The 26,626-nt window shown below is 39.8% G+C and overlaps 1 protein-coding gene across 1 annotated transcript in view; it reads right to left on the bottom strand.

Annotated features, from left to right (window-relative positions):
* C9 (complement C9) overlaps nt 1-17,451 on the bottom strand; it is a 41,751-nt gene extending 24,300 nt beyond the window's left edge. Inside the window, exons 1-4 of the mRNA XM_052159886.1 lie at nt 17,386-17,451; nt 16,474-16,618; nt 16,050-16,197; nt 8,219-8,357 (exon numbers count right to left, since the gene is read on the bottom strand). Of these exons, the coding sequence (XP_052015846.1) occupies nt 8,219-8,357; nt 16,050-16,197; nt 16,474-16,618; nt 17,386-17,436 (483 nt within the window). The 5' untranslated portion in view covers nt 17,437-17,451. The remainder of the gene's footprint in view (nt 1-8,218; nt 8,358-16,049; nt 16,198-16,473; nt 16,619-17,385) is intronic.
* Between the last annotated feature and the right edge of the window lie 9,175 nt (nt 17,452-26,626).

Consider the following 26,626-nt stretch of genomic DNA (forward strand, 5'->3'; position numbering starts at 1 on the left):
CAATTTGCAGAGTAATATAGTTAAAGCTAATAGTTGACATTCATTGCTTATTCTTTTCCAGGTGTGGTCAAAAGTATTTTATGTACATGGACAGAGGAGAGACTTCAGGATGATGGCTGAATAATACATCCCAGGGCTAGTTCCTTTGCAGAAACATTAATATGAACAACTTTCTGCATGTACAAATACATTCATGAGAACTAAGAAATCCAAGTGAGAGGTTATCCACTAAGTATAACATAGCAGTAAGAAAATACACATGGAAGAGGGCAGTGCCATTGACTCAACTCCAGGGAGCACACTAGGGAAAGGCCCTCTGGGGTAAAATAAAAGGGTAAAGTGAGTGAGGGCAAGAATTTGCCTTGGACTTTAGCAAGACACAGAAAAAGCAGGTGCCTGTGGCTCCAGACTCTTGGTCAGTAACTGTCGATTGAGCTCCCAAGGTGCTCCATTAACAGACAAATCAGCCATTAGAAACAATGAATTCATGAAATTCTTAGGCAAATGGATGGAGCTAGAGAACATCATACTAAGTGTGGTAACCCAGACTCAAACGGTGAATCATGGTATGCACTCACTAATAAGTGGTTATTAGCCTAGAAAACTGGAATACCCAAAACATAATCCACACATCAAATGAGGTACAAGAAGAAAGGAGGCGTGGCCCCTTGTTCTGGAAAGACTCAGTGAAGCAGTATTCAGCAAAACCAGAATGGGGAAGTGGGAAGGGGTGGGTGGGAGGGCAGGGGAAGATAAGGAGGCTTACGGGACTTTCGGGGAGTGGGGGGCTAGAAAAGGGGAAATCATTTGAAATGTAAATAAAAAATTATATCGAATAAAAAAAAAAAACAGACAAATCCATGGTTCCTAAACTGGCTCCTCACAGCTCCAAATGCCAGGTCATACCTAGGCATAGGCATATATGCATATGACCTAGGCATACCACTCTAGGACACAGATCTCTGCTTATAAACCTAGCCTCTAAGACTGTCCAGACCTAGACTGGTTCCTCTGGACACAGCTTTCTAGAGTGAATTTGAGGATCCCCAATCCAGGCTTTCCTTATATAAAAGGCATGACTTAAATATCTCAGGTCCCTTCAAGTTACTTCTGATGCACTGCACAACACTATGTAACATTAGCATGCATCTGCAGCCTTGAACACCAACACCAATGGGTTCCAATTAATATAGGCCCCTACTTTGTATAGGCCAGGTCAGATGGGGCCAGGCTCCTAATCAAACCCTTTAGACTTAGGCTCTGGGCACATCCCATTTAGGTAGGTTCAATGCCAACTTGATTTATATACCCTCAAATTTCATGTCCATTACTGTGAAATGCTGGCCTCTGCAGTTTTAGCTTTGGGCTATCATCTATGGGCAAAACCACCATCCACTTTCCATTACCATTTTTGCATGCACAGCTTCTACATCCAAGCTGACCCCCCTGGCTCCAAGTACTAGGTCAGTACTAGCAGATTGTCTCTGGTCTTGAACCTTGTGCACAATGGCTCTGATCCCTCCCAGAAGTAGTCTAGTCCACATGAATTCAGGATACAGTATACTACTACAACCTAACCTTTAGGTTTGTTTAAAAAAAATCCCAATTACAATACAATCTATAAAGATAAATATTTGTGATAAAGATTTGCAGTTTGACACATAAATAACAACCATTAAAATGTTTGATTTTTATGAGATTGAGGTTAAATTGTTAACATTGTAAAAAAAAAGAAAAAGCTTGCTGTAACTATAAGGTGATTTAAGAAAGCTATATTGTGAGTTGTGGTGAATAATAAGCAAGAATCTAGAGTGAGAACATAAAACATAAAATAGTTGAAACATCACTATGGAACAAACAAGCAAACAAACAAACAAAAATCCATCTAATCCACAAGAAAGGAAGAGAGGAAGAAGAGGATATGAATGCATACTACGGAAAAAAAATCAGTTCATGGCAGAGGCCAGCAGTCCTACCTACCAATAAATAATTACCTTGAAAGTAAGTGGATTCCATTGTCCAACTGGGAGGTGCAGAGCAGCTGAGTAGATTAGACACCACGGGGCCTGACCACATACTGCTTGCAAGACACTCACCTCACGTCTAAGAATGCCCGTTGATTGAAAGGAAGGATGTACCCCATGCAAATGGAGGGAAGAGCTGAACAGAGGTAGCCAAAATGTTATCAGATTAAAAAAAAGAGTTTAAGCAAAGAACTGTACGAAGAGATAAAGAAAGCCATCGGACAGTGACAAAACCATTAATTCTTCAGCAAGATCCTCCAATTGCACAGGTATATGTGAACCTAAGAACAGAAAGCAAGTATTGGCTTGTTTTGAAATCTACACTTCTCTTTTTTTTCTTTTTTACATGTTTTTCTACATGTTCTCAAGCTCTTTTGAGAACTCAGTGATCATTTAAACGAAGACCACTTTCTGGTACTCTCTTTGCCTTTTGATTGATTTTGTCTACTCCTTGTATGATAGCTATGTACATATCATAGAAAGCCCCGAACTCAAAATTATCAAAAGTTGGCCGTTCTTCTCTTAGAATGCATTCCTACTTTAATAGAGTTCTCAGACATTTAACCCCCAGATCTCTTCTGATCTTACACTATTCACTGAAGAAAGATCTTCTGACTTTCTATCTCCATACACTTTATTTATTAGGCATCGTTACAGCATTTTACAATCATTAGAATGTTTAGTCCCTTCAAACATCTATGATCACCTTGTTCTATATAAAACTGTGAGATTTAAGATGCGCTGTCTACTATGTCTAAGTAAAGGCATTTATCAAATTCTAGCCAGGAAGTCTAAATTTAGAGTTGGGCATTTATCTATGCTCTTTCTTCAGCGCATTACAGTGAACTTAACACTTAGACATGCTGGGTTTTTTATCTCCTCTGTCCACAGTCTGTGCCTATTGTAGACCCAGATATCCCTGTTCCTATCTCCTTGGATTTTTTTTTTCCATCCTCATAGACTGTGGTCATCTCCCTATGTAGAGCATCTTCCTAAACTCAAACATCTAAAATGACACTCCGACTTTGTCCTTTGTGGCTTCTTCATCTTCAGCATTAATTAAGCCCAACCTACTCAAAATGGCCTGAATTCCTTCATGATTTAACCCTGCTTCTAACTCCAAATTGGAACCCATGAGAGTTAATTTATAAATCATGATTCTTATTACAACAACCATTATAGGGAAAGTCTACATATTTATTTCTTGGGAAATATCAATATAAAACAATGAAAGAAACATGTATACATCACCTTTTAGGCTATCAAACTTTCTAAATGGACTCAAGCTACCAGGAGAAAGACTAATTGAAATGCCCATCATTTCATGTTTGCATGTCACTGTCACCTCTCAGGACAATTTGTCATTTACTAAATGTCCATTTGATTAACGCTTTGTGCCTTTGTTAAATATGTCAGCTTTTAAAAAACATTAAGCTCGCCAAGCAGTGGGGGCGCATGCCTTTAATCCCAGCACTTGGGAGGCAGAGGCAGGTGGATTTCTGAGTTCAAGGCTGGCCTGGCCTATAGAGTGAGTTCCAGGACAGCCAGGGCTACACAGAGAAACCGTGTCTCAATAAATAAATAAATAAATATTAATACACATATATGCACTTATTCTTTCAAGGAGCAGGTATTTAATATAGTATGTGACATGAGTTATTCAGAATTCTGTGGAAAATGGAGGATTAGCATATCAACCATCAAAGAGTATTTATGATATGACAAAAACAAGTTCCCAAATGGAGATCCAAACAAAAGCATACTACAGTTATTTCACAGACAGACATCTGAAAGACAGGGAATTTTTAATAAAATAGGAGGACAAGCAGTCAAAAATAAATAAATAAATAAATATTAATACACATATATGCACTTATTCTTTCAAGGAGCAGGTATTTAATATAGTATGTGACATGAGTTATTCAGAATTCTGTGGAAAATGGAGGATTAGCATATCAACCATCAAAGAGTATTTATGATATGACAAAAACAAGTTCCCAAATGGAGATCCAAACAAAAGCATACTACAGTTATTTCACAGACAGACATCTGAAAGACAGGGAATTTTTAATAAAATAGGAGGACCAGCAGTCAAAACTCAAATAAGAATGATTTTCTCTCCTGCCAACGAAGGTAATTGTAACTTTGATGCCTGTAGTGAGACACCACTAGGAGGCAGAGCGAACTGACTGAGTTCGGTATGGATCTGCACTGAGCTGTAAGTCAGTCTGATTCCTTTTAGTCTCATTATCTCAGAGAGATGCCTTTCACCACATAGATGACTTGTGGTTCATCATTCTGTTATCCATTTGTTCAAAGAAACTTTTCGGGGCACCTTTACCAGCTTTATATACATTTATCTCGAGTTACTCTTTATATACATTTATCTTGAGTAACTCTCTAGCCCTCTCAAATCAAGAAAGTTAGAGGCTGGAAGACTAGGATAACTGTCAGTAGTACTTCAGATGAGAACTGTAAATCAATGGTATTTTAACTGGCAAAGTCTGAGGCAATGCCAGTGGGGATGGAGAATATAAAGCTAGCATTGTACATTATAACTCTGTGACAGATCAATGACTGGACTTTGAAGCGGGCCTTTAAAAGGACGTCCTGGAAATGAAGTCAGGATTTAAGCTCAAAGATAAGGGAAGATACGTCTTCCATCCTGCAATTGAGAGTCACACCAGGGTGTCACTGTTAGGTGTGTTGACTGTGTGATAACTGCAGACAATGGGAGTCACAGTTATCTAGTTCAGAGGAAGAGACAAGCGAGACACAGCGTTTGCAGTCATCAGAATGAAGCGAACCCTGAGCTTACAGGAAGGTAAAGCATTGACCACTCAGGGAAGGTGTGAAACAAGAACTCACTGAAGCAAACAGAAAATCTGGCAACAGCAAGAAGTAAAGTCTGTCCTGAACAAAGACAGCTCCAAAGAAAACTGAGCTGGATTAGGGCAGGGCTGGGAGGTGCTGGCAGTAAGAGGGCAGATACCTTCGCCCAGGATTTCTGGTGGCTCTCAGATGAAAGTTGTGCTTAGAACCTGAGTGTTCTTCATCAAGCCTTGTTTATATGTGAAGTCTTACATGTCCACAGAGACCCAGGTTTGAGCAGTACAATAAAACCACAAAGCCTGATTTGGGTTTACCAAGTATTCATTTCAATTACAAAGAGAGAGCCAAGGAAAAGCAGGTTGAAAAGGATCTGTTCCGTAAATATAGTATTTCACCGTCTTCATTTTTACAGGCCTTGGTTATTTTCGCACTCCTTTTGAGTTAGGAAAGTGATCACTGCCCATCATCAACCTTTTATGTAACCACAGATGAAGTTCTTGGCCTTGGCTAAGTCTTTCAGTAATTGTGCTCTAAAAATAACCCATTGCTATATGCCAATAACCCTTGGAGAGATTTACAAATTTAAATACCTTGATAGTCATGAGGTATGAGATGTTATTTCTGCTTTCTACGTGAGGAAACCAAGTCACATAATAAGTACTTTACCCAAGATCTCATGGCTTTGGCTGATGTAGGGATCCTATCCACGAAGGATGGGTTTTAAGCTACAGAAAATTTGAGACAAGAAACATCAAGTGGGGAATATGAAGAAGAGTAAGATATCATGACAGGCTAGCATAAGGCTTTCAAATAACAAGACAATTGACTTATTTAAAAAGTAGCTCATATGAGTTGGCGAGATAGGTCAATGGGTAGTTTGTGCTTGCTACCAAGGCCATGACTCAGATCCCAACCCTGTGACCCACATGGTAGAAAGAGACAGCCGACCCTTTCATGGTGTCCTCTGAACTCCCTATGAACTTCAAGGTGTGTGTGCACCACCACACACAATAGTAATGAAAATTCATTTATTAGGCCCAAATCTGAGTACTCACTGTACCCATGCAGTTGATAATGGGCAGTAGTAAGAAAGTATATTTAAAGTTGGTTTTTTACTGATATACAAAATATGGCAAATAATTTATTTTACCCAGCATTTGAAGCTAAAGAAAAAGTCCTGTTTAAAATAGAGATTTCTACTGATAGAATTCATGTGTACTATGACAAGCTTGGCTATTTATCTTCCAAGGCCATAACGGATTTGTCTAAGGTGGCCACTAGCACTCACAGGACCAAGGTGACATAGGTGCTTAGGAAGGTCTCAACTCCAACAGCTCTCTTCCCTGCTTGGTACCAAATAAGAACTCAAATCTACATTTCTACATTCCTGACTACTTTTTTTTTTTATATAAACTTGATGGAAAAACTCATTTGGAGGCACTAATCCCACCCAAACTAATAAAACTGATTTATAGATTTCATTTATTCCACATTGTGTGAACATGGATTAGTCTTGCAGCAGAAAGCTTAATGTATTTGATTATGGGATACTGTTCCAAATATCCTAGGGGTGTGAGTAATATTCAAGGCAGAAACTGTGTCTTCCTCCTAGAGTCTAAAACATACTGAAATATTGAACCTAGTCTTTTTAGATGTAGAAAAAAGGGAAACTAGTATGCTTACTCTCTTAATGTAGTTTGATAATTAATCCTGAGTGGCCACTCAGATCTTACCATTTCATATTATACAAATTTTACCTTTCTATGGGAGCTACAAAGCTGGTCAGTGAAGCTACATTAGTTATCATGCCCTCACTGTGATCAAAATATCTGATCCAAGCGTAAGAGGGGAAAGGGTCGTTTTCGACTCACTCTTTTTGACATTGTAATGTGTAACATCGGTAACACAGTGTGTTCATAACAGTGAGAAGTATACAATAAGTACACGCCAACAGCTCGACTACCGCAGTGGGAGCATTGGCTGGCAGCTTGTTCACACTGAGGAGTCAGAAGTAGAGACACAGAGCTAGGGCTGAGATAGATCTGCAAAGATCTCACCTAGTGACCTACTTCCTCCAGGCAGACTTCATGCCATAAAGGCTACACAATTTCTCAAAACAGTACCACTATCTGGGCATCCAGTATTCAAACATATTAATCCACGGAGGGCATCTTACGCATTTCACTCCCAGAGCCTAACAGTAGTAAAGACATGGAAACTATCAAGTGAAGATTTTCGCATCGAAAACAAAATAAGACAACATGGTGGTCAACTTTTACCTATCAGCAATGGCTAAAGGTGCCGCGTCTTTTACATCCCACTTAGAAAAGCACTTAAAGCAATGTTACTGTCAGACATAGTGGCACATTTTTAATCACAACACTTTAAAGGCAGAGGCAAATAGATCTCTGTGAATTTGAGGCCAGCATGATCTACACACAGAGTTCTAGTCCAGATAAGTCTAGATAGTAAGACACTGACTCAAAAATAAAATTATTTCTGTTGAGTGTGTGTATAGGTCCTGGTGCATGTGTGGAAGTCAGGTAACATTTGAGTGAATCTGTTTCCTTATTCTACCATGTGGGTCTCAAGGATAAAACTTAGATCTCCAGGTTTGGTAACAAGCGTTTTTCAGCTGAACCATCAAATTAGCTCAGAAAAAGTACTTTTTTAGATAGATGGTTGGCTTTCACTCACAAAATTTTGTGCTTAAATGAAGCAAACATGAGAAATTGATGACTTCATTCCAAATCTACAGGCACAAAAAGAAAAAAAAATGAGTGTGGTCTTTTTTGAACAAAATGCCGAACTAGTCCAGATATGAATCTTTAACATCTATAGGCAAACAGGACAACTTCATGCTGGAATGGGTAGGGATTTATTTACAGCGATGTCGCTTCCCAAACAATACCAGGTACACTTTGTTTAAAAGTCTTTATGTTTTGTTGCTTGGTGGGAGTGATGTGAGCAGAGAGAACATTCTAGAAATTAAAGAAAGAGGACAAATTGGGTCTTCTTCAAGGAAGAGATGGCGTGGGAAGAATTTGCTCGTTTTGACCACATGTACAGTTTTATTTTATTCTAATTTTATTTTTAGTCATTTTATCACCCCGGGCGAATCTTTTTGTAGAATATAGGTATTTTTCCAAAGCTTTCTTACCAGGTGTATGTTGTTAGGACAGCTGAAAGACTACTCCGTGTTTCTGAAGAGGTGTAAGATACACCTCTCCTTTAAGTAAGCAACACGTTCACTTTAAATTCTTACTGCGTCGAATCTTTCACTGAAACTACTATTAAATTTATCAAAGCATCTTTCATCCAAAACAAAACAAAACAACATGTTTTCTCCTGAGGTGACTTACTTCGTAGGCCAGAAAAGCTACGTTCCAAGGTTTGCGATAGTATGTCAAAGTGTTTCCGTCCCGTATCCGGTCACAGAGTCCGTTGTAGAACTCATTGTCAAAGGGTGTGCTCAGGGGATCCATCCCTAAGATGTTGATCCTGAGAAGAAGCAGAATGGGGTCATATGGGTAAATACCATTGGTAATGCAAGGCAGCCTCCTGGGGCAGGAGAGTGAGACAGCTTCGGTTCATGTCGCTGTCATCCAACACGTGTGGAGTTTAATCAGGAACAGAAGTGGGGCGCAGGGTGGGGCAGGGGATAAGGGGGCGTTTGCTTTGGCGCAGTGTCTTGGCAGAAAGCTCGCTTTAGGAGGGTCTGGTAAACTCTTTGGCATCTAGGGCACTGTTAGAGCACAGAAAAGAAAGGCAGTAAGTAGCACACAGGGGACTCTCTGGCTCCCGGAGTCTTAGCTCTCAGGCTGTACCTCTTACGTCACGGTCCAGGGTGAACCAAACGCCAGTGCTGTAACACCAACTATTTAAATTACTTGAGAGCAGAATATCCCAGGGGGCAGTATAATTATATGTCTGTAATTTTTCATCTATGAGTCAACATCGGGACTCTTTCTTTCTTTTCCTAGTCTCTTTATACTTAAGCCTTCCTCCGGCTGTCTCACTGTTGGCTAGAAGCTCACCCCTCCCCCAGGATTATATTGTTCCTGTTGGACTGTCCAAGATGAACATTAAAAAAAAAATTAGCTCCAGAGGAAGGTATTCTCAAAAGTTCTATGCACCATCCCCCTCCAGCAGGAATATTTTTTATTTATCAAGCTTTAAGCCATAGACAGAAATAATCTTTAGCTGTAAAATAAAAGTTACATTTGATTTCTAGGCTTAAAACCAGTTTCTGCACTTAGCTCTTTGTGAAGTTCACCTTTGCCAGTCTGGAGAGCGCAGTCATTGCTATGTAGGTGGTACGGGGCAATAATAGGTGGCTCTGAGCCCGGGATGCCAAAATGGAAATTTGTTCCGCACACCTTTAATTCCTGAAGCACAATTTTGTCCATTGTTCTAGATCACATACCTAACTCCAATTAACAGGATTACAAACCTGTATGTAGGTTTCAAAAGCATTTTATCAGAGTGTGGGTGGCTTACCATAAGCCTTTTGTTGATGCAAAACAAAAATAAAAATAAAAGCCAAATATCACCAATGGGCACATTAAAAAATTCAAAATTTTACTTCAATCTGAAGCTACCAAGAAAGTAACAACGGGGCTCTGAAATGGATGGACAGTTAAGGGGAACTTATTTGTAAAGGGTGAACTACTGATAAAATTAACCCACTGTCTAATCTGTCCAAAAGAACTTTCCAGCAAATGCTAGGGTTCTGAAGTTCTAAAGCAGAGCTGAAAATTTTCAACAAGTTACATAGATATTATAGCTGCTTTCTTTTCTTTAACGTTGTATCATTTGTTTGTGTTCTACTATCCCTCCTCCCCCCGCCGGTCATCCCGTCATCTATAAACCTTCCCATAGTGTCTCTGGAAGCTTTATGCACAAATGTGTCAGTTGCTTTGGCCGCTGGCATGTGGTGGAAAGTAATCTCTGGACAGGAAGAAGTCTCGTGTCTTTGTTTTCCTGCTTTCCTTCGTTAAGGCAATCACCTTGCGACTGGCTTCTTCTGATGTTAGCCACTGCTCCTCTCGAGTTTGGCTATTCCTGAGTTTGGCTATTCCTGTAGCCTTGGTATTTTACCAAACCACAGTGGAAAATAGCGCCAAGCCTGCCGATGCAGCTCAAAAGCGGAGCTGCCTGTCAAGCCCAGTCTTGTGAGTGATCGCTTCTTGTCTTCATTCGCTGAAGGGTTGGATGTGATTCTTCCACCTTGAAGTCATGCGGCAGTGGAAAGAATGGGTAACCTGCTGTTTCTTAAACAGAGCTTCAACTACATGTTACGCGATTGTGGGCCCTGTCTTGCTATACTCCTGCATTAAAAAGACTCCATCCGTGGACAATGAAACAACCTTCCATTCTAAAGACTAATGATTGAATGACTTATTATGACAGGGGGTAATATGAATACAGTTAGTATACAACTGGCTTCCACAAAATTGCTTGGAAGTTGGGGGTTTGGGTAAAAATTATATATTTAAAATTAGTTTGGAAAGAGTATACTGTATCAAATAAGTAGTATAAACGAATGGTTTATAGGGCCTGTATTATACAAGGAAGAGATCACCAGGGGGAGATAATAAAAGGAGATTAAGCAAAAAAGGTTTGGTTTGGATTTTGATGGGACTGGGACTGTGCTAGAAGCACAGGGAGAATGGTGTGGACCAGACCTCGAGTGTGGCACACTGTAGTGGTGGTGATCTTACCTGTGTACTTTCTAAAGGAACCTAATTAGCTATGAATTCTTAAACAATTTTAGTGAGGCACCCATCATTTTTTATCTTAAGTTTAAATAGTTTCAAAAGATATAATTTTCTATCAGGCTATGGATAGTTACTAAAAATATTACTACTGTTCTACAATGAAAATTAAATCTATTATATATAAATGGCATAGTGACAGTACATATCATTCTCTCATAGAGTTTTAATTTAACATAAAGCACAATATAATTAATATTGAATAATCCTTTTGATTGCCTTTTCACGCTTTGCTGTACCAAAAGATACTAACTGAATATTTTAAGCATTAAGTATCCCTTGAGTATAGAAAGTAAGTATTAAAACTCATTAGAAGTAAAATCTAGCATATAAGTATGCCAAATCAAGTAGAATTGTATTCAAATGCTATCCAGTGCAATGAATTGAGCTTCTTTTCAAATTCATAGATACCTTTCTATGTCTGTGGATGAATGTTCATAAGATACAGGGCTCAGCACCATTGTTACATTTACTTCCTGCTTTGTGGATGCAAATGATGATGAATTTATTCACATAAGTAGAGAATAGAGGCATTTATTATAGTAATGCCACTCAATTCTTTGACCTTACATATCAAAAAGATTGCACACATAATAGTCTTTTATAGAGGCTATTTATAGTCTGTTAACTAATTATTGATTAGAATTATTAAGAGATGGAGATTGTCTTATTCCCAAGGCATCAGAATCTAATTAGCCCTAAGATCTGGGGTTGGATTTTGGGTTTTCCACCATGAAGTATTAGAAAGGAAGATGGGAGGTTATTTGGCTTTTGGAAGGCAGATGATGGGTATGAAAAAGCTGCTAGGAACCTGGAGGTATGTATTACAGTTAGTAGATTGTTTGCTTTACATGAAGGAAGCTCTGCGTTCAGTCCCCGGTACCACATATGCCCTGGTACTTAGTACAGTGGCACAAACCAGTGATCCTAAGTCACATAGCAAGTTTCTGTCTTGATAATAATAATAATAATAATAATAATAATAATAATAAGTGAGGAAGGACAAAGTAGCTGCAGACTTTCACTTACCAACTTTATATCTATATCTCTATATATAATCAAGTACATATGGGGATTGAATCTTATTGTTAGTTCAGTTACATAATTAATAGTTGAGGAAAGTATTACCTTAAAGTTTGCTTGACATTCCCCTGGAAGGCTCTTGTTTGCCCTTTGCTATCCATAGTCTACTTTGAAGGATATTGTTTCACAGAATAGCACATTGACCAGTTGGCCAGATCCTTCTGGAAAGCTACAGAAGCCAATAAAGTCTAAAGCACTGCTAAGGAAGAAATGTTTCAAAAACCTTTGACTTGATTCCACTCCTACAGAGACAGTCAGTCTAGCCTAAAGTGAGCCAATATCTTTTTTCTGCCAAGAAACATGAAAAGTGCTCATGAATAGAAAAGTCATCACCTGGGAAATTTTGAGAAAAACGTGTTCTTTGGCAGTGTTTAGAGATGGCTACTTCCACAGCTGCCCCAGAACCACAGGCAACTCCACATTCACCAGGTGAAATGACAAGAAAGCTCTCTTCACAAAAGTGGAATTGTGCTTAGATCACACACACACAAAGTAATTCCTTACATATTGTACATCAGTCACAGATGGTTTTAATTTGTGCTTTTTCTATGAATGCAAGATGGGTTGGAGGACTTCCCTGAACATTTGTAGAGGATCTCAGAATGCTCATAAGACAGAAGTCTGAAACATTTGTAATACAATGGCATTCTGCCAGAGCAGCAACTTAAATGCAAGAGTCCTTCAAATGGATAAAGATTAATTAATTACGTCAAGTCCCTAGCACTTGTCCATATAGCCAGTCTGAGTGTATGAAACAGTAGATTGGATCCACTGAAGTTTCCGAGACTGAACTGTGGAGAAACCGTTTCTAAACATGCTGCTCCATCAGACTTCCTCATTCCTGTGGTTGTCTCAGTGAGGAACAAGCTCTACAGGCTCAGGTGTTTGAGTACTTGAACCTCAGTTGATGGTCCTGTTTGGGAAGGTTTAGGGGGTGTGGCCTTGTCGGAGGAAGTACATTACTAGTGTCAGATTATATAGTCTATCCCTATTTCCAGTTCTCTGTTTCTGTGTTTCTTTCTTGTCTCTTGAGGCAGATGGTATAATCTCTCAGCTTCCTGCTTCTACCATGGCTGCCTGAGGCTGTGTCTTCTTGCCAGGACAGACTCTTATGTCTCAGGAACTGTAAGCCCAAATGAATAATTCCTTTCCTAAATTGCCTTTGTCTTAGTATTTTGTCACAGTAGAAAGGCAACTAATACAATCCCTGATACCCTTATTCCACACGTAGTCCAAAGCCATGTGAGAATAATGAAAGTTTATTGTAAATATCCAAAACTCACAGAATTGAAGTTTATAATCATATAACAAAAATATATTATCTTAAAATTTCTAGATATCAATGCCTGATTATCTAAGAATTTTACTATTTATCTTTATCTATAATCTATCTACCTACCTACCTACCTACACACACACACACACACACACACACACATATACACCCACACACTTATAGGAGAGACACACACAGAAACAGAGATAGGATCTTGCTGTGCAGTCAAAGCTACCTTTGAACTCATGATCCTCATGCCTCAGTCTCCCAAATATTAAATTTGTAGGCATAATAATAAATAGCTACTTAAGTTTCACTTTTTATTCCATTTATTTATTTAGTATGTATACACATGTGGGTCAGATGCAAGTGTCATGGAGCAAATGTGGAGATCAGAGGACAACCTGTAGAAGTTGAACCCAAGGATCAAACCTAGGATATCAGTTTCAGTGGCGAGGGCCTTTACCCACTGAACCATCTCACCAGTCCATGAACTATCATTTTTTGCAAATTTAGTTTTTATAGGTTTTACTTTGAAAACAAGAGCATTGACTTTAGGGCTTTGAAGCAGAGTGGGAAAGTATAGGGGGTTGGTGCAGTGAAAAGGAGAAGGGTAAAGTGTTGTGCTTGGGAAAATACATTTCATATGACACAGAGAAACCTGGCTCTAGTTCTCCAAAACACTGGCCAAATAGGTTAAATTATTTCATTCAGTTCTTATGTACAAAATGAACATAAAATGAACCCCTGACAAAGTCACGGTATCATTATGGTAGTCTCTGTAGAGCTAGAATGTATAAAGGGATTATGAAAAATTCAAGGTATTATGCAAATGACAGTAGTAACTTTTATAAAGGCTAAATTTGCTATGGGTTTTCCTCATAATCATAGGGAATTCAATAAAAAGTGTTGATGGACTGAATCTGAAAGGACCTACCTCATTTTCCATGTCTGTAGCTAATCTTTCCCGTAGCTGGCCCCCTCCTCAGCCTTGATGGCTCAGCCTAATGATGTTCCCCTGCACCACCCCTGACTGTAGTAAAGAATGAGGTCCTAAGGGAGCTTTGCCAGTTCTCTAGGATGCTTCCTTAGGAAACTTGCCTGCAAATGCCAAGTTACACATTTTTCTTTTCCCTGAACAAAGGAAACCAATAGATTATGAATGATTGTTTTTTTTTCAGTTAAGCAGGCCAACATTTCTGTATTCTATTCCCTTTAGACAACTATAAATTTGCATTGAGTGAGAATAAATAACATATGTGGTTCCCTGTTTCAAGTTCTTTCATTGAGATTAGAGATAAAACTTCTTCTCTCCTGAGAAAAGATGCAGAAGTGGAGGGGGGGGTTAGGCTAATTTAAGCCCCATTGTGATCTGGTTAGAAGGGTTTTGGACAACTCTTTACTGTTAACTGCAATTTACTAAGACTTCTGGACTAAGAACGTCCATTTGATTCACAAACACAGCTTTTAAGCTAAGGGCCAAAGGCACTGTGGGAAATAGTTCAAAGTCATTTGGGTAAGATTTTATGAAGTGAAGAAATGGTGTGTGGAATCTTGTGTCTGATTCTTGGTATCCTGGAATTTTGTTCTTACATTCATTAAATGGATGTTTCCTCTGACCTCAGAGAGAAGACATCTTTACTTTCAGCCAAATCCAATATGGAGTCACCAGTCCTCAGTGCAGAGCTTTTTGACCTCAGCCCCACAGTTAATGTGTGTGCTGCGAGTAGCAGGATGCTTACCATCAACATCACTAGCTTCTATGAGCTAATGGGATGTTTACCATCAACATTACTAGTCTCTATGAGCTAATGTGATGCTTAACATCAGCATCACTATCCTCTAAGAGGTAGTGCCAGTAGCTCCCTTCAGCATTGACCATTGCAAGTACTGACAATTCAGATGCTCTCTAGACATTTCTAAATGTTTCCTGTGGGAGAATCACTGTACTCAAGAGCCCCTCTCACTCTAGTTTCTCGGTCAGCTCTGTTCTCGCCAGCACTGCCATCTTTTTGTCTCTACCCATCTTTATTTCAGTTTTGGGTTTCTGTCCCTGAATTTTATCCTAGGAACTTAGTTTCTATCTTACCTGGTATTACCCATGTTTCAGAAGGTCGCTACGAATAGATTTTTTTACTCATTAAATAACTCACCTGTTTATCTACCTACCAAGAATTTATTGAGCATCTATTTTGAGACAAGGAAACTCTGAGTAAACCATTACATGATAGATGATGAAATCGAACCATTTACTTCTATCCAGTGTAAGATGTGAAAGCAACTGCATCTTTGTTGGGGACAAAATTATCCAGATCAAGACAGTTATGACAACTAGGCAGGGACTGTCCCTAGAATGCCTCGCAAACGGAATGGAAGAGAACTGGACCTCAAATCTGTCACCTTTCCAATTCCTGGAGCACTAATGTCCACAGAATTCTCTCTGCTCTATACAGTCCTATGATCTAAACTCCTAGACTTATTTTAGATCGCATAGCCAAAGCCCTTTCATTTTGTGTGGAGAGTAAGTTGCCTGTCAACTCTCTACAATGAGGTCCCCAAATCCTATTACCCTTTGGCACCATAACCTAGTCTTTTGATCCAATTTCTTCTAGTCCATCTCTATAATGCTTGTACCTCCCTAGAACTTATATTTATGTATCAGTTGAAGAAACTTTCCAGTGGAAGGGAACCATGCTGGGAATTTTGATGCTTCAGTGGACTTAACACGCCTACTATGGGTCATTTAATTCTAAACATTGACATGTCATGTCTGTCACTGTGATATCTTCCTGATGTTTGTACATGAGATGCACCATCTCCTATTCACTGACAGCGAAACTCATTCATCAGACCTCTATTGAGGCCAGGTAGGGTGTATCCCTACACACTAAGTATTCTGAGGGCCTCAAATATAAACCCCAGACCAAAGAATACAGACCAAAGTTTGTACCCCCTGTGCAGTTTGTATAAGCCTTTCTATGGTGGCTTTGTTATGATGAAAGAATTGTAGGCCATTTCCATCCTTTTCCCCTGCAAAGATCCCAGTGATATACAAACCCAAAGCCTGCTGTTCGTCCCAGCTCAGACTCTTCCACCACTCGGTCACGGCACGGGAGGCGTGGGTCACTGTCACAGTCAATCTCATCGGAAAAATCTCCACAGTCGTTGTCACCATTACACAGAAATTTTTTCTTTATGCATCTGCCTGCAGTCAAAATCAAGGGACATGCTGTGTGTAATGCTAAATTTTCTCTCATGCTCAAGTCACTGTGGGCACTTTAGCTTTGGAAGTGAGTGCTAGAAAGACTTGACTTTGTTCCATAGATGACTTAGCTAACCTTGTTGTAGAGATGACATAGCTAGCCCTTGTTGAGGAGCCATTGCACTTGGAAATATGTCTATGAAAATATGATATGCTAATGTGTCTTCACTCACAAGTGTACACCGAGGCCCACAGAGAACACCTGCAGTCTCAGCTTACCTGTTTCACACTGAAAGTCAGTCCCACAGTTTTCCTGTACCTCTTCACACTCCTGGGTGGGTTCACAATGTTGTCTGTCTCCCAAAGCATCAACACAGCTTTTCCCATGAAACTGTCCGAAGGCTACAATGCTTCTTGAGCGAAACTGTAATCAAATAGTCAAACAAACAAACAAACAAACAAACAGCAGCTGAAAATATTCTCTTTCCTAATGCAAAGGTGGATTGTGGTTTAAAGCAATGGTTCTCAATCTTCCCAAGGTTAGAATCCTTCAACATAGGTCTTCATGATGTGGTAACCTCCAACCATAATTATTTTAATTGTAACTTTATAACTAATATTGCTGCTATTATGAACTGTAATGTAAATATCTGTGTTTTCTGATGGTCTCAGGTGACCCCTGTGAAGAGGTCATACGACCCCAAAGGGATCGTGACCCACAAGTTGAGAACCACTGGAATAAAGCAACACACACATTACTGCCACCCTTACACCCAAATGAGTTCAAGATTTTAATAGAGAGATGGAAGAAAGTGCCATTGATATCACTTAACAAGAGTACTTTGTAGCAGAGGCAGGCAGATTTCTGAGTTCAAGGCCAGCCTGGTCTACAGAGTGAATTCCAAGACAGCCAGGGCTACACAGAGAAACCCTGTCTCAAAAACAAACAAACAAACAAACAAATAAACAAACCAAAAAAAAATAAAACCAAAAAAGAATACTTTGCATTCTAGGTTGTGGAGAGAGGTATGTTCAACATGCAGGTCACCTGGTCAGACCAGCCATATTCAATTCATTGATTACCCCTTTCTGGACTGGAATTTGTTTCTGAGGGTCCCTGACTAATGGCCATTTCCCTAAAGATACCAGTTTTCAATTGAGGAGCTGGGATGGATGGATTCAAATACTTACCCTTTGTTTGAGGCAAGGATCACACTCTGACCACTTGCTCCATGGACTCATTCTGCAGTCTATCGGTAAGAGAGAGTCTTGTGCTTGCTCTTGGCTATAACAAAGATTAAAAAGTATCAGTTTAAAATGACCATCAAGTACACCTCTTTCCAAGAAGCCCTCTAAAACCAATTTCATGCATTTACTTCTTTTCCTTCCTTAAACCACAGTGCCTATTCATACATATGTATGAATATATATATATGTTTGTATATGTATCGTACAAAATCATAGTATGTATGGTATATATACATATACAATATATACATATACACATACACATATACATAGTATACATATAAACACATATACACATATATGCATCTATATATACATATATACATATCTATATATTTATATCTATATATCTACATATACTTATATATGCATATATACATGCATGCATATATACATACATATATACACATATACACACATACATATACATGCATATGTGTATATACATGTTTATGAATGTGTCTATGGGTATGTGTATGCACATGTATGTGCATGCAGTTGAGGCAAGAAGTTTTCAGATGTTTTTCTCAGTCATTCTCCACTTTATTCTTTGAGACAGGGTCTCTCACTAGATCTGGAGCTCATGGATTTAGGTGGACTGGGTAGCGAGCCAACTCTGGGCATCTAGTTGTTTCTATCTCCTCCTTCACCCCAGTTGAAATACAGATGACCCTACCATAACTGGTTCTAAGTAGTGGTCTGGGGATCTGAACTCAGGTTTTCATGTATATGTTCACTTTACCAACTGATTCCTCTCCCTAGCCCACCCCACATTCTTTACTGTGTCTTCCATGAAACTTGAGCACATAGTGTTTTGTATTTTCAATTTGTCCTTTTGTATATGTCTGTCTTATCAACAACAGCAGTAATAATGGTGTTGAGTGGCAGTGGGGACAACCAGCAAGGTGTTCTGACAGGTATTTGACATACACTCATACAAGTATGTGATGGACTCATTGGAACTGGAAATGTTGATTCACTTTCTTTGTGCATCTCACTCACCCCTGAGAGGCTGGGAAAGCCTCGGGTTGCCCATTTCTCTTGCAAATTTAAGCCAGCCAGTCCAGCCAGTGCAGCAAACACCTTGTAAATCAGCGCCCCGCCCCCGCCTGAATTCCACACCTCTGTTCTAAAATAGATGCTTTCCTGTTTCTCAGTCCTCTTCAGGACTTACTCGTGCTCTTTTTGAGTTTTAGCATCATGTGTTTTTAGCGTTTCCAGCTTCCCTTCCATCCCCAGGCACAATGCTTAGCTTTATTTTTTTCAGGAATTCTAGTTCTGAACTATGTCTGTTCCCTTGATTTACTGTTTCTGTCTCTTCTTGTCACAGCCTTACCTTGTTCACTTAGCTCATTAAATTAAATTAAATTAAGGAAGAGACAAAGCAAAACAAAACAGAAGCTATCAAACAGGAATCCTACAGACATTTTACCTCTTCTTTCCCAGTCTGGGCTTCTATCAAAATTTTTGCACCAGGAAGAGGTCCAGGGAGGGTCAATCCCTCTATAAAAATGTTCTAAAGCTCAGCTCCAATGTGCAGCTGTTTAGCTGGGTGTCACTTCCATTTTAAACTCTTCCTCATAATCATCTACCTCCAATTGCAATATAACATATTATATTAAATAAACCAATAAATGAACAGGCTAGCCACCCTCTCCGCATTCCTCAGTTTCTGCCAGCTACGTCATCTCTCTCCTGCCCTGCATGCTGACATATTAAAGATCACAATAAATACTTTTATGTCTCTTCTTCTCAATACGTCTCCCATTCTTCAGCGATCCATGCTCCTTGAGCCATTTCAAAATCCTTCATGCTTTTTCCCCCTGCAAATTTCTTGAAAAAGTAGCCTGCGCTCTGATCTACCTCCATACCCATCAACCATTTGTCAGCTCTCCTGCTGGGGCATTCGGGTCTTGCTCTTCAGCGATGACTGTCACGTGGCTCTATCCTGCTCTCTGTCTTTATCTTACTGGCTTCCTCTCATGGTCTGTGAAAATTGACCACTGTTGCCTTTTAAGACAAGTGTTCAGTATTTTCTTTTATCCCAGTTTTACTTCTTTGGCAGTTTCATGGTTGTGCATGATGATCTGCGATCTCCCCAGCCCTTCCTTTCCTCCCCCTTCTCCTGCAGAAACTTCCTCATAGCCAGTTCTTCTTCTGCTTCTTCTTTGGTGTATGACCCACTCGGTTTCATTAAAGTTACTTTCATTAAATTTCACGATTAATTTATTTAATTTTATTAATTTCTAATTAAATTTATTAATTCACTTAATGCTTAGATTTAATAATTTAATGTAAGAATTGTGGATGGGAGAAAGTTATTTTCTGGAATGTACATGACAGCACTGGCCACACCTCTGAAAAAACAAGCTCTCTTCCTCAGAAGTCATTAACAGTCAACACCAACAGTCCTCCAGAGAAGGGTCCTCCCCATCCATAATGATATACCCAGTTTTGTTCAGGGTTTGTGCAGATAACCGCAGCTGCCGTGAGTTCATGTCATAAAATGTCCAAAAGACATATTTTTGCTGGACATCTCCCCATCCTATGGCTTCTACATTCTTTCCTCCTTCCTCTTCAATATTCCACAGTCTGTGAAGGACATTATATAGATAGATGTCTCTTTTACGATCAAGTATTCCACAACTTCTTTTTGTACACTGAGCAACACGGACACTTTTTCTCAGATCTTTTCTCTGATATTTTAGATTGCTCCACTCTCCTCTGTAGGATCCTCCTCATCCTCCTCTTCAGTCTGTCAAGTGCTGATATTCATTGATGAGGCAGCCATTAGACTCTCCTCTCCTCTCTGCATTTCCCCTTCCCTTTTCCACCCTCCTCTCTCCTCCTGTCTCCTCCCAGATCCATGGTTTCCACATGTGTGCTAATGATACCCAGACAGAGATAAACGTGCTGTCCAGACATCTCCCCTGAAGTTTAAACGTTGGAATCCAATTCTCAGTTCTACATCTGGACTTGGACATCTTCATGGCCCATTGACCTCAATGTTTTCCCAAACGAATTCATTATTTTCCCTTTCTTTCAGGGCTGCTCTTTCATTTATAAGTTATCCTAGCCAGAGACTGGGTGTTACTTGTCTAATTCTCTATTCCCCCTCCTCATCTCTACATCTAATCGAGCATTGAAACCTGTTGTTGGCAGTCTTGTAAATGGTTTTCCAATTCATCCTTACTTCCTAATAACTTCCAGATGTTCTTCTGGTCTACAGTAACATAACATCTTTTCTAGCTGACTTTGATAATTTCTTTCTGACTTAGTTTGCATACAAAATCCAGAGGGATCTTTTAGAATTTAATATTATCCTGCTCCTACTGAAAATTCTCTAATAGTTAGAAAGACTACATATGTGACAAGGCTTAGTCTTCTAATGTGGTGTGGAGAATGACTCCCAGAGATGTTTAAAATCCTTGGACTCTGTGAATGCTATTTATCCAGCAAAGGAGACTTTGCAGACACAATTCTTTGCTTTTTAGTGGAATTCTAGTGCCATGGGATCTTAGAAGGTGAGTTGTTTAGTGAGAAATAAAGAAAAAAGAGGCTGGAGAAACCCAAGGCCTAAAGAGACTCCATCCATTACTGCTGGCCCTGGCAATGGAAGAGTTGAGCAAGAATTAACCCTAAAGTCCTTTTGAAAAAGTCATATGGAAACCTACTGTAGAAGATTTCTAAAATATATACATGTATCAAAGGAGTTTAAGTGGAATTACCCTATAAATAGAAAGACACTGCCTCAGTTGGACATCACACACTATGAAATAAAGCAGTCAGTACTAGAAATGGGTTATATATTTTGAGTTATTGGCCAGTGGGGTCTCATAGACATCCAACCCCTCCCCAAAAATTACAAGCTGTAGCTGAAGCACTTGGTCACTATTCACAACTTGATAGTAAGACTCTACTGCCAAAAACATTGCATACTTATGTCATACAATGTGAAGAAATCTACCTGGTACTCAACTGGTGGCTTCATCTTTAGTGACTAGCATTCATATCCCTGGAAGGTATCTTGTATGGAACACCAGTCTTCTCAAATAATGAACATGGTAAGCTACAATAATGGCTTGTGTGGTCAGAAATGCCCAGTGGTGAGATGCTATGGGGGTAGCCAACCCCTTTATAAAATTGGCCAATCGACACTCTTCAGGATTATCCCTCATTTTCTGGAATTACAGGTTAAAAATATGTAACCCATAGGCAAAAACTCATATCAGAATCTCTTTTTTCAATAAGTTGAAGTGTTTGTGTCTGTTTTGAAGTTTCCTAGCTGAGAAATTTTCTGCTAGAAGTTCTCCATTCAAGTTTCATTGGAACTGGAGGGTCTCAATAAGCAGTGACTGATGCACTTTGTGTTCTATAGCTGGCTAAACTTTACAATCTTGAGATATAAATGACAGTAATTTGGTAGATGGTTTAAAGGCTATGAGCAGTTGTTGTTCTGTCAGATGACCCCAATTCAATTCCAAGCAACTTGTGATGGCTTACAACTATCTGTGATTCCAGTTTTAGGGGATTGGATGGCCTCTTCTGGTCTTAGAAGTCACCGGGCATACAGGTGGTACACAGACACATTTATAGGCAAAATAATTATTCCTAAAAACAAAGCAAAACAATAGCCCCCCCAAGTTGTGATGGAGATCTAATTCAGCAGTAAAATGCTTTACTAGCAAGCACAAGCTTTTGAGTTCAACTTCCCAGCATCACAATAATAAATATAAATCTATATACTTCAATCATATTGATTAAATCAGTTTCTCCAGGGATGAGTTCTAGATAACCATGTTTTGAAAGGCTAGTCAGGTGGTTCTCATATTCAAGTAATGTTTAAAAATACTTCTTGGCAATATCTGGTGGAAATCTGTGCTGAGAGAGAGAGTGTGTAGAATAATTATAGGTGTGGGAATGCTCATTCTGTCCACACCACCCAGGTCATTGGCTTAAATATGTCACTGACCTGGCCTATCAGTGGTTTCACAAATTACAATAGGGTTTGTCTTTTTTACAACTCCATGATCTCTTTCAACATCTTGTTGCCTGAAACGCAGCAATTGGTTTTTATCTATACCTTACTCACTTAGGCAAACACGGTAGCATTTTGTTCCAGCAGCATCTCCCCAAGGGTGATCACATCTTTGTTTTCTGAAACCACCCTATAGACCAGTGCTCTGAGATCTTTATCTCTCAACTGCCTGTTATAGCACATAGTGGAGAGTCATGCTTGGGAAGTCCAGCCCACTGGAGTACTCCAAAGGGAAATATAGTTTTTGATTGGGTAAAACTAGATCCTTGGTAGGGACCGGGACTAAGGTGAAGCTCTGTTCATCTGCCCACACATTGGTGACTAAATCCTGCTGCAGTGATCCTGGCCTTGCTTGTGTGCTTTCTCCATCACCCTCTGCACTAATCGCCTCATAGTGACTGCACGTGCACTTGCTGTTTCTTTCCCTTACGGACTCTTTCCATTTTAACAGTTCAACTCACAGTTGGGACTTAGTACAAAGCACCCGCTCTTTACCTTTGATCTTTTCCTGCCCTCCTGGACTGCGATATGAATTCATTCCTTCAATAACACATCCCATCCCCAAAGGAAGATGTTTGAAGACCACATGCTTGCCCTGGGCACAGTGTTTACACCCCACTTTAGGTCTTAGACTTTGTGTAGTAATTTGCTTGGACCACTCAAACAATGGAAATTTAATTCTACTCCTCTCTCCCATCCCCCACAACAATTCTAGAGAAGGAGCATCTGAGAGCAGGTGAAGTGGCACTGGTCTCTACTGACGCATCACTCATTGTCTTCTGGATGGTGGATGCTCATATTCTGTTCCCTGTATCTCCTTTCATTAGTTATTTCTTCTATTTTTTGAGATCATAACATAATTATATACCTTTTCCCTTCCCTTTCCTCTCTCCAAACCAGGCCATACATTCCCCTTTGCTCCTCATGGTTGCTTTCAGTAATTGTTGGTTCATACATAAACATATATACATATATATCCCTAAATATGTAAATACATGTAACCTGCCCAATCTGTATAGTGTAAGTTTTCAGGACTGACTACTTGGTTTTGAGTAAACCATTGGCATGTTCTTACCTGGGTAAGACTATTTCTCCCCCTCTCAGCATTCTCTAGGTACCTACAGATCTTGGTGCAGGTTTAAGGCCACAGGAGCACTCCCCTATGATCTTCAGCACGTCTATTGGTTTCCTTCGTAAGGGAGTCGTGTTGGTGAAAATTTATTTATTTATGGGTGTAGCTTCTAATGTTCTTAAGAGACCTGGTCTCTCATCAAACTCCCTGTTCCTTTTGATCTTAGGATCTTTCTGCCCCTGTTCTTCAATGATTCCTGACCCTTAGGTTTGGGAATTGTATTGAAGTTTTATCCTCTGGGATTGGGTTCCCTGTATTTTTATGTAGTCTTCCATCTGTGCTCAAACTGACTTTTTAAAAAGATGTTAGTCAGATCAGATAGCATCTCACTTTTAACTACATTTGAATATAATAATAAATTTTTAAATGCATCAAATATAGTTACATTGGTAAGCACTAAGTATCAGGAACACAGTTCAGCTTATGAACCTTAAGTGATTTTAATGAAGAAAAAAAAAACCCTACTTAAACCTCAAATTAGTGTTAACTAATTACTGTTAACTTTTACTTCTCTATGTCAAGTGTTAGACAGACTGTCTGTTTATTTATTTATCAAGGAGTGGGATTGCCACAGTGCGCAGATGACGTCAGAGGACAACTTCTTCGGGTCAGTTGGTTTCTTCTACCATGTGGGTCCTGGTGAACCAACTGAGGTCATTAGGTTTGGTGTCAAGTGCCTTTACCTGCTTGCTTACCCACGATTGGCTTTATTCTACTCCTTTCTAAGTTCATTTCCATCTAAGCATTTGATTTTGACTTTGAGTAATAAGTGTCATTTGTTATGACTTACAGGCAGGAAATGCAAATGGAAAAGGGCACTTGCTTATTCCAAGTCAAACTATTACTGGTTCAGAATCAACGAATTGGAACAGCCACCCTCGGTTTAGTGCCATTCGCTCCTGTCGCTCCTGTTTGCTTCCGCCCTCAACACAAATCATCCTTGAAAATATGCTGAGCTGGTTCAATGACTTCTGGATGGAATGGCATCAAGATTTTTAGACACTTTGAGACATAGCGAGTTAGTAAGAACCCAATTTATTTTTTATATAATGCATCCATTGGACTGCATAATTCTTGCCTAGATCTACAGCAAGCTTACAAAGAGACCTGATGCCCAATGGCGCAAAAAGTAAAGTGAACATTGTACCAGTCCCTGGTTATTTTGTCTTCACTTTGTCAGGTCTCTGGTTTCCTGAGTGCACAGTAAAAGCAGGACTCTGAGGAATTAGTGGGGGAGACGAAAGGGTTAGGCAAACAGAATGTTATTGAATAAGCACACTGCACAAATATTGGGACAGGAGACCAGCGACCTCAAATAACTCTGCCTTTCTTCCACCCTCCAAGCCCAGCACTGCCTCACCAGCCTCTCTGACTCACTCAGCAGATAATCTTCTGTAGCTTAAGGACTGCCTGTGTAGGGAGTCACTGCCTGCCTGTCATCCTGCTGAGCTGTTAGGCAGAGCAAGGCTCTGTTTGCCAAGAACTTTCTGGGTTCTCAGATAAAATGTGCTTATCAACTATAGTCCATCTCCCAGTGTTTCGATCTCAGCTGGGAAGGAGCTCCTCCCCAGGTCAAAGCAATGCACACTAGCACCATGGGGGATCTAACTCTGGGCCAGAAATGCATTAAAGGAAGGTCTTGTCTTCCCTCCAGGAAGAGAAGTTTCCAGAAAAAAGAAAACCACTGTAGCCGCTCATGGTCAAAACAGTGGACTTGGTCCAAGCAGGAAGACATTTGCTCTCTGAGGAATCTTTAGCTGTGGGGGAAATTTCAGCTATTTGGGACTGTATGCTAAATTCCCATAGTTCACGGAGGTAAGAAAAGGTAATAAAAGGCCCAGAGTTAACATTTTAAGGCACCTCCCTGAGTTTATAACACTTATTTTTATGCATTCTTAATGACGCGGTATATGAGTCTTTACTTAGGATGTGCTACACATCAGGACTAGCTCTAGTAGCAGCAGGCATGAGACAAATATTTCATTGTGGGCGAGATATGAAAAGTAAGCATACACTCATGTAATATGAAGTATCTGTTAAGATAAATGAGTTTAGAGCCTGGAAGTGGTGGTGCACGCCTGTAATTCCAGCACTTGGGAGGCAGAGGCAGGCAGATTTCTGAGTTTGAGGCCAGCCTGGTCTACAGAGTGAGTTCCAGGACAGCCAGGCGCTACACAGTGAAACCCTGTCTCTGAAAAAACAAAACAAACAAACAAACAAAACCCCCAAAAAACCCAAAACCAAACCAAATCAAACCAATCAACCAAAAAAAAGATAAATGAGCTTAGAGGAAATAGCATCTGCCTTGGGTGCACAGTTGTGAAGTGGTAGAGGCTGGACTCTCAGGTAGCCTGGCTCCTGAATCTATACTCTGAGCTGTAATTTCCTTTTTATACAGGTTGTAAAACTGTCCAGTCTACCTAAGGGAACATCTGAGATGATGATTTCCCCAGGACCTATTCTCTTGGGACCTATTCTCACCTTGAGGTAAGAGTTAGAAATACCCACAGTTTATTGTTGTCAAAATTCTGCTGAACCTTGTGACATCCCCCAAAAGCTACCTTATCTCTAATCCTTCTGAACAAGGAACTGTTTGAAAGCAAAAAGAACAGTGAAATCATTCCAATTCAGTACTCCTGGTGTTCATACAAAAGGAGAAACCTGGAGGCTGGCGAGATGACTTGGTAGGTAAAATGCTTGCTGTGCCAACCTGAGGACGCCTGTTTGAACCCAGAGTGACAGAGCGATTTTGGCTTTCTCAACATCTTGATGTCAGACCTCCAGCCTCCAGCCAGGGAGACAGATAACTTGTTTAAAACAATTCCTGTAAGGACTTCGCTATGGCAGCCACAGGAAGCCATAATCCGTGTCCTATGGGTCAGGGAACTAAGGTACAGAGACTCAGACCACTCATGCCAGCCTGCACAGCTGCTAGTCAAAGGTGGTTTGACCTGCAATACTGGTAGACAAAGGTAGCTTGGTGTGAGCTGTGAACTTCTGAAGAATATATATGC

Source organism: Apodemus sylvaticus, chromosome 16, assembly GCF_947179515.1.
Source record: "Apodemus sylvaticus chromosome 16, mApoSyl1.1, whole genome shotgun sequence".
NCBI lineage: Eukaryota > Metazoa > Chordata > Mammalia > Rodentia > Muridae > Apodemus > Apodemus sylvaticus.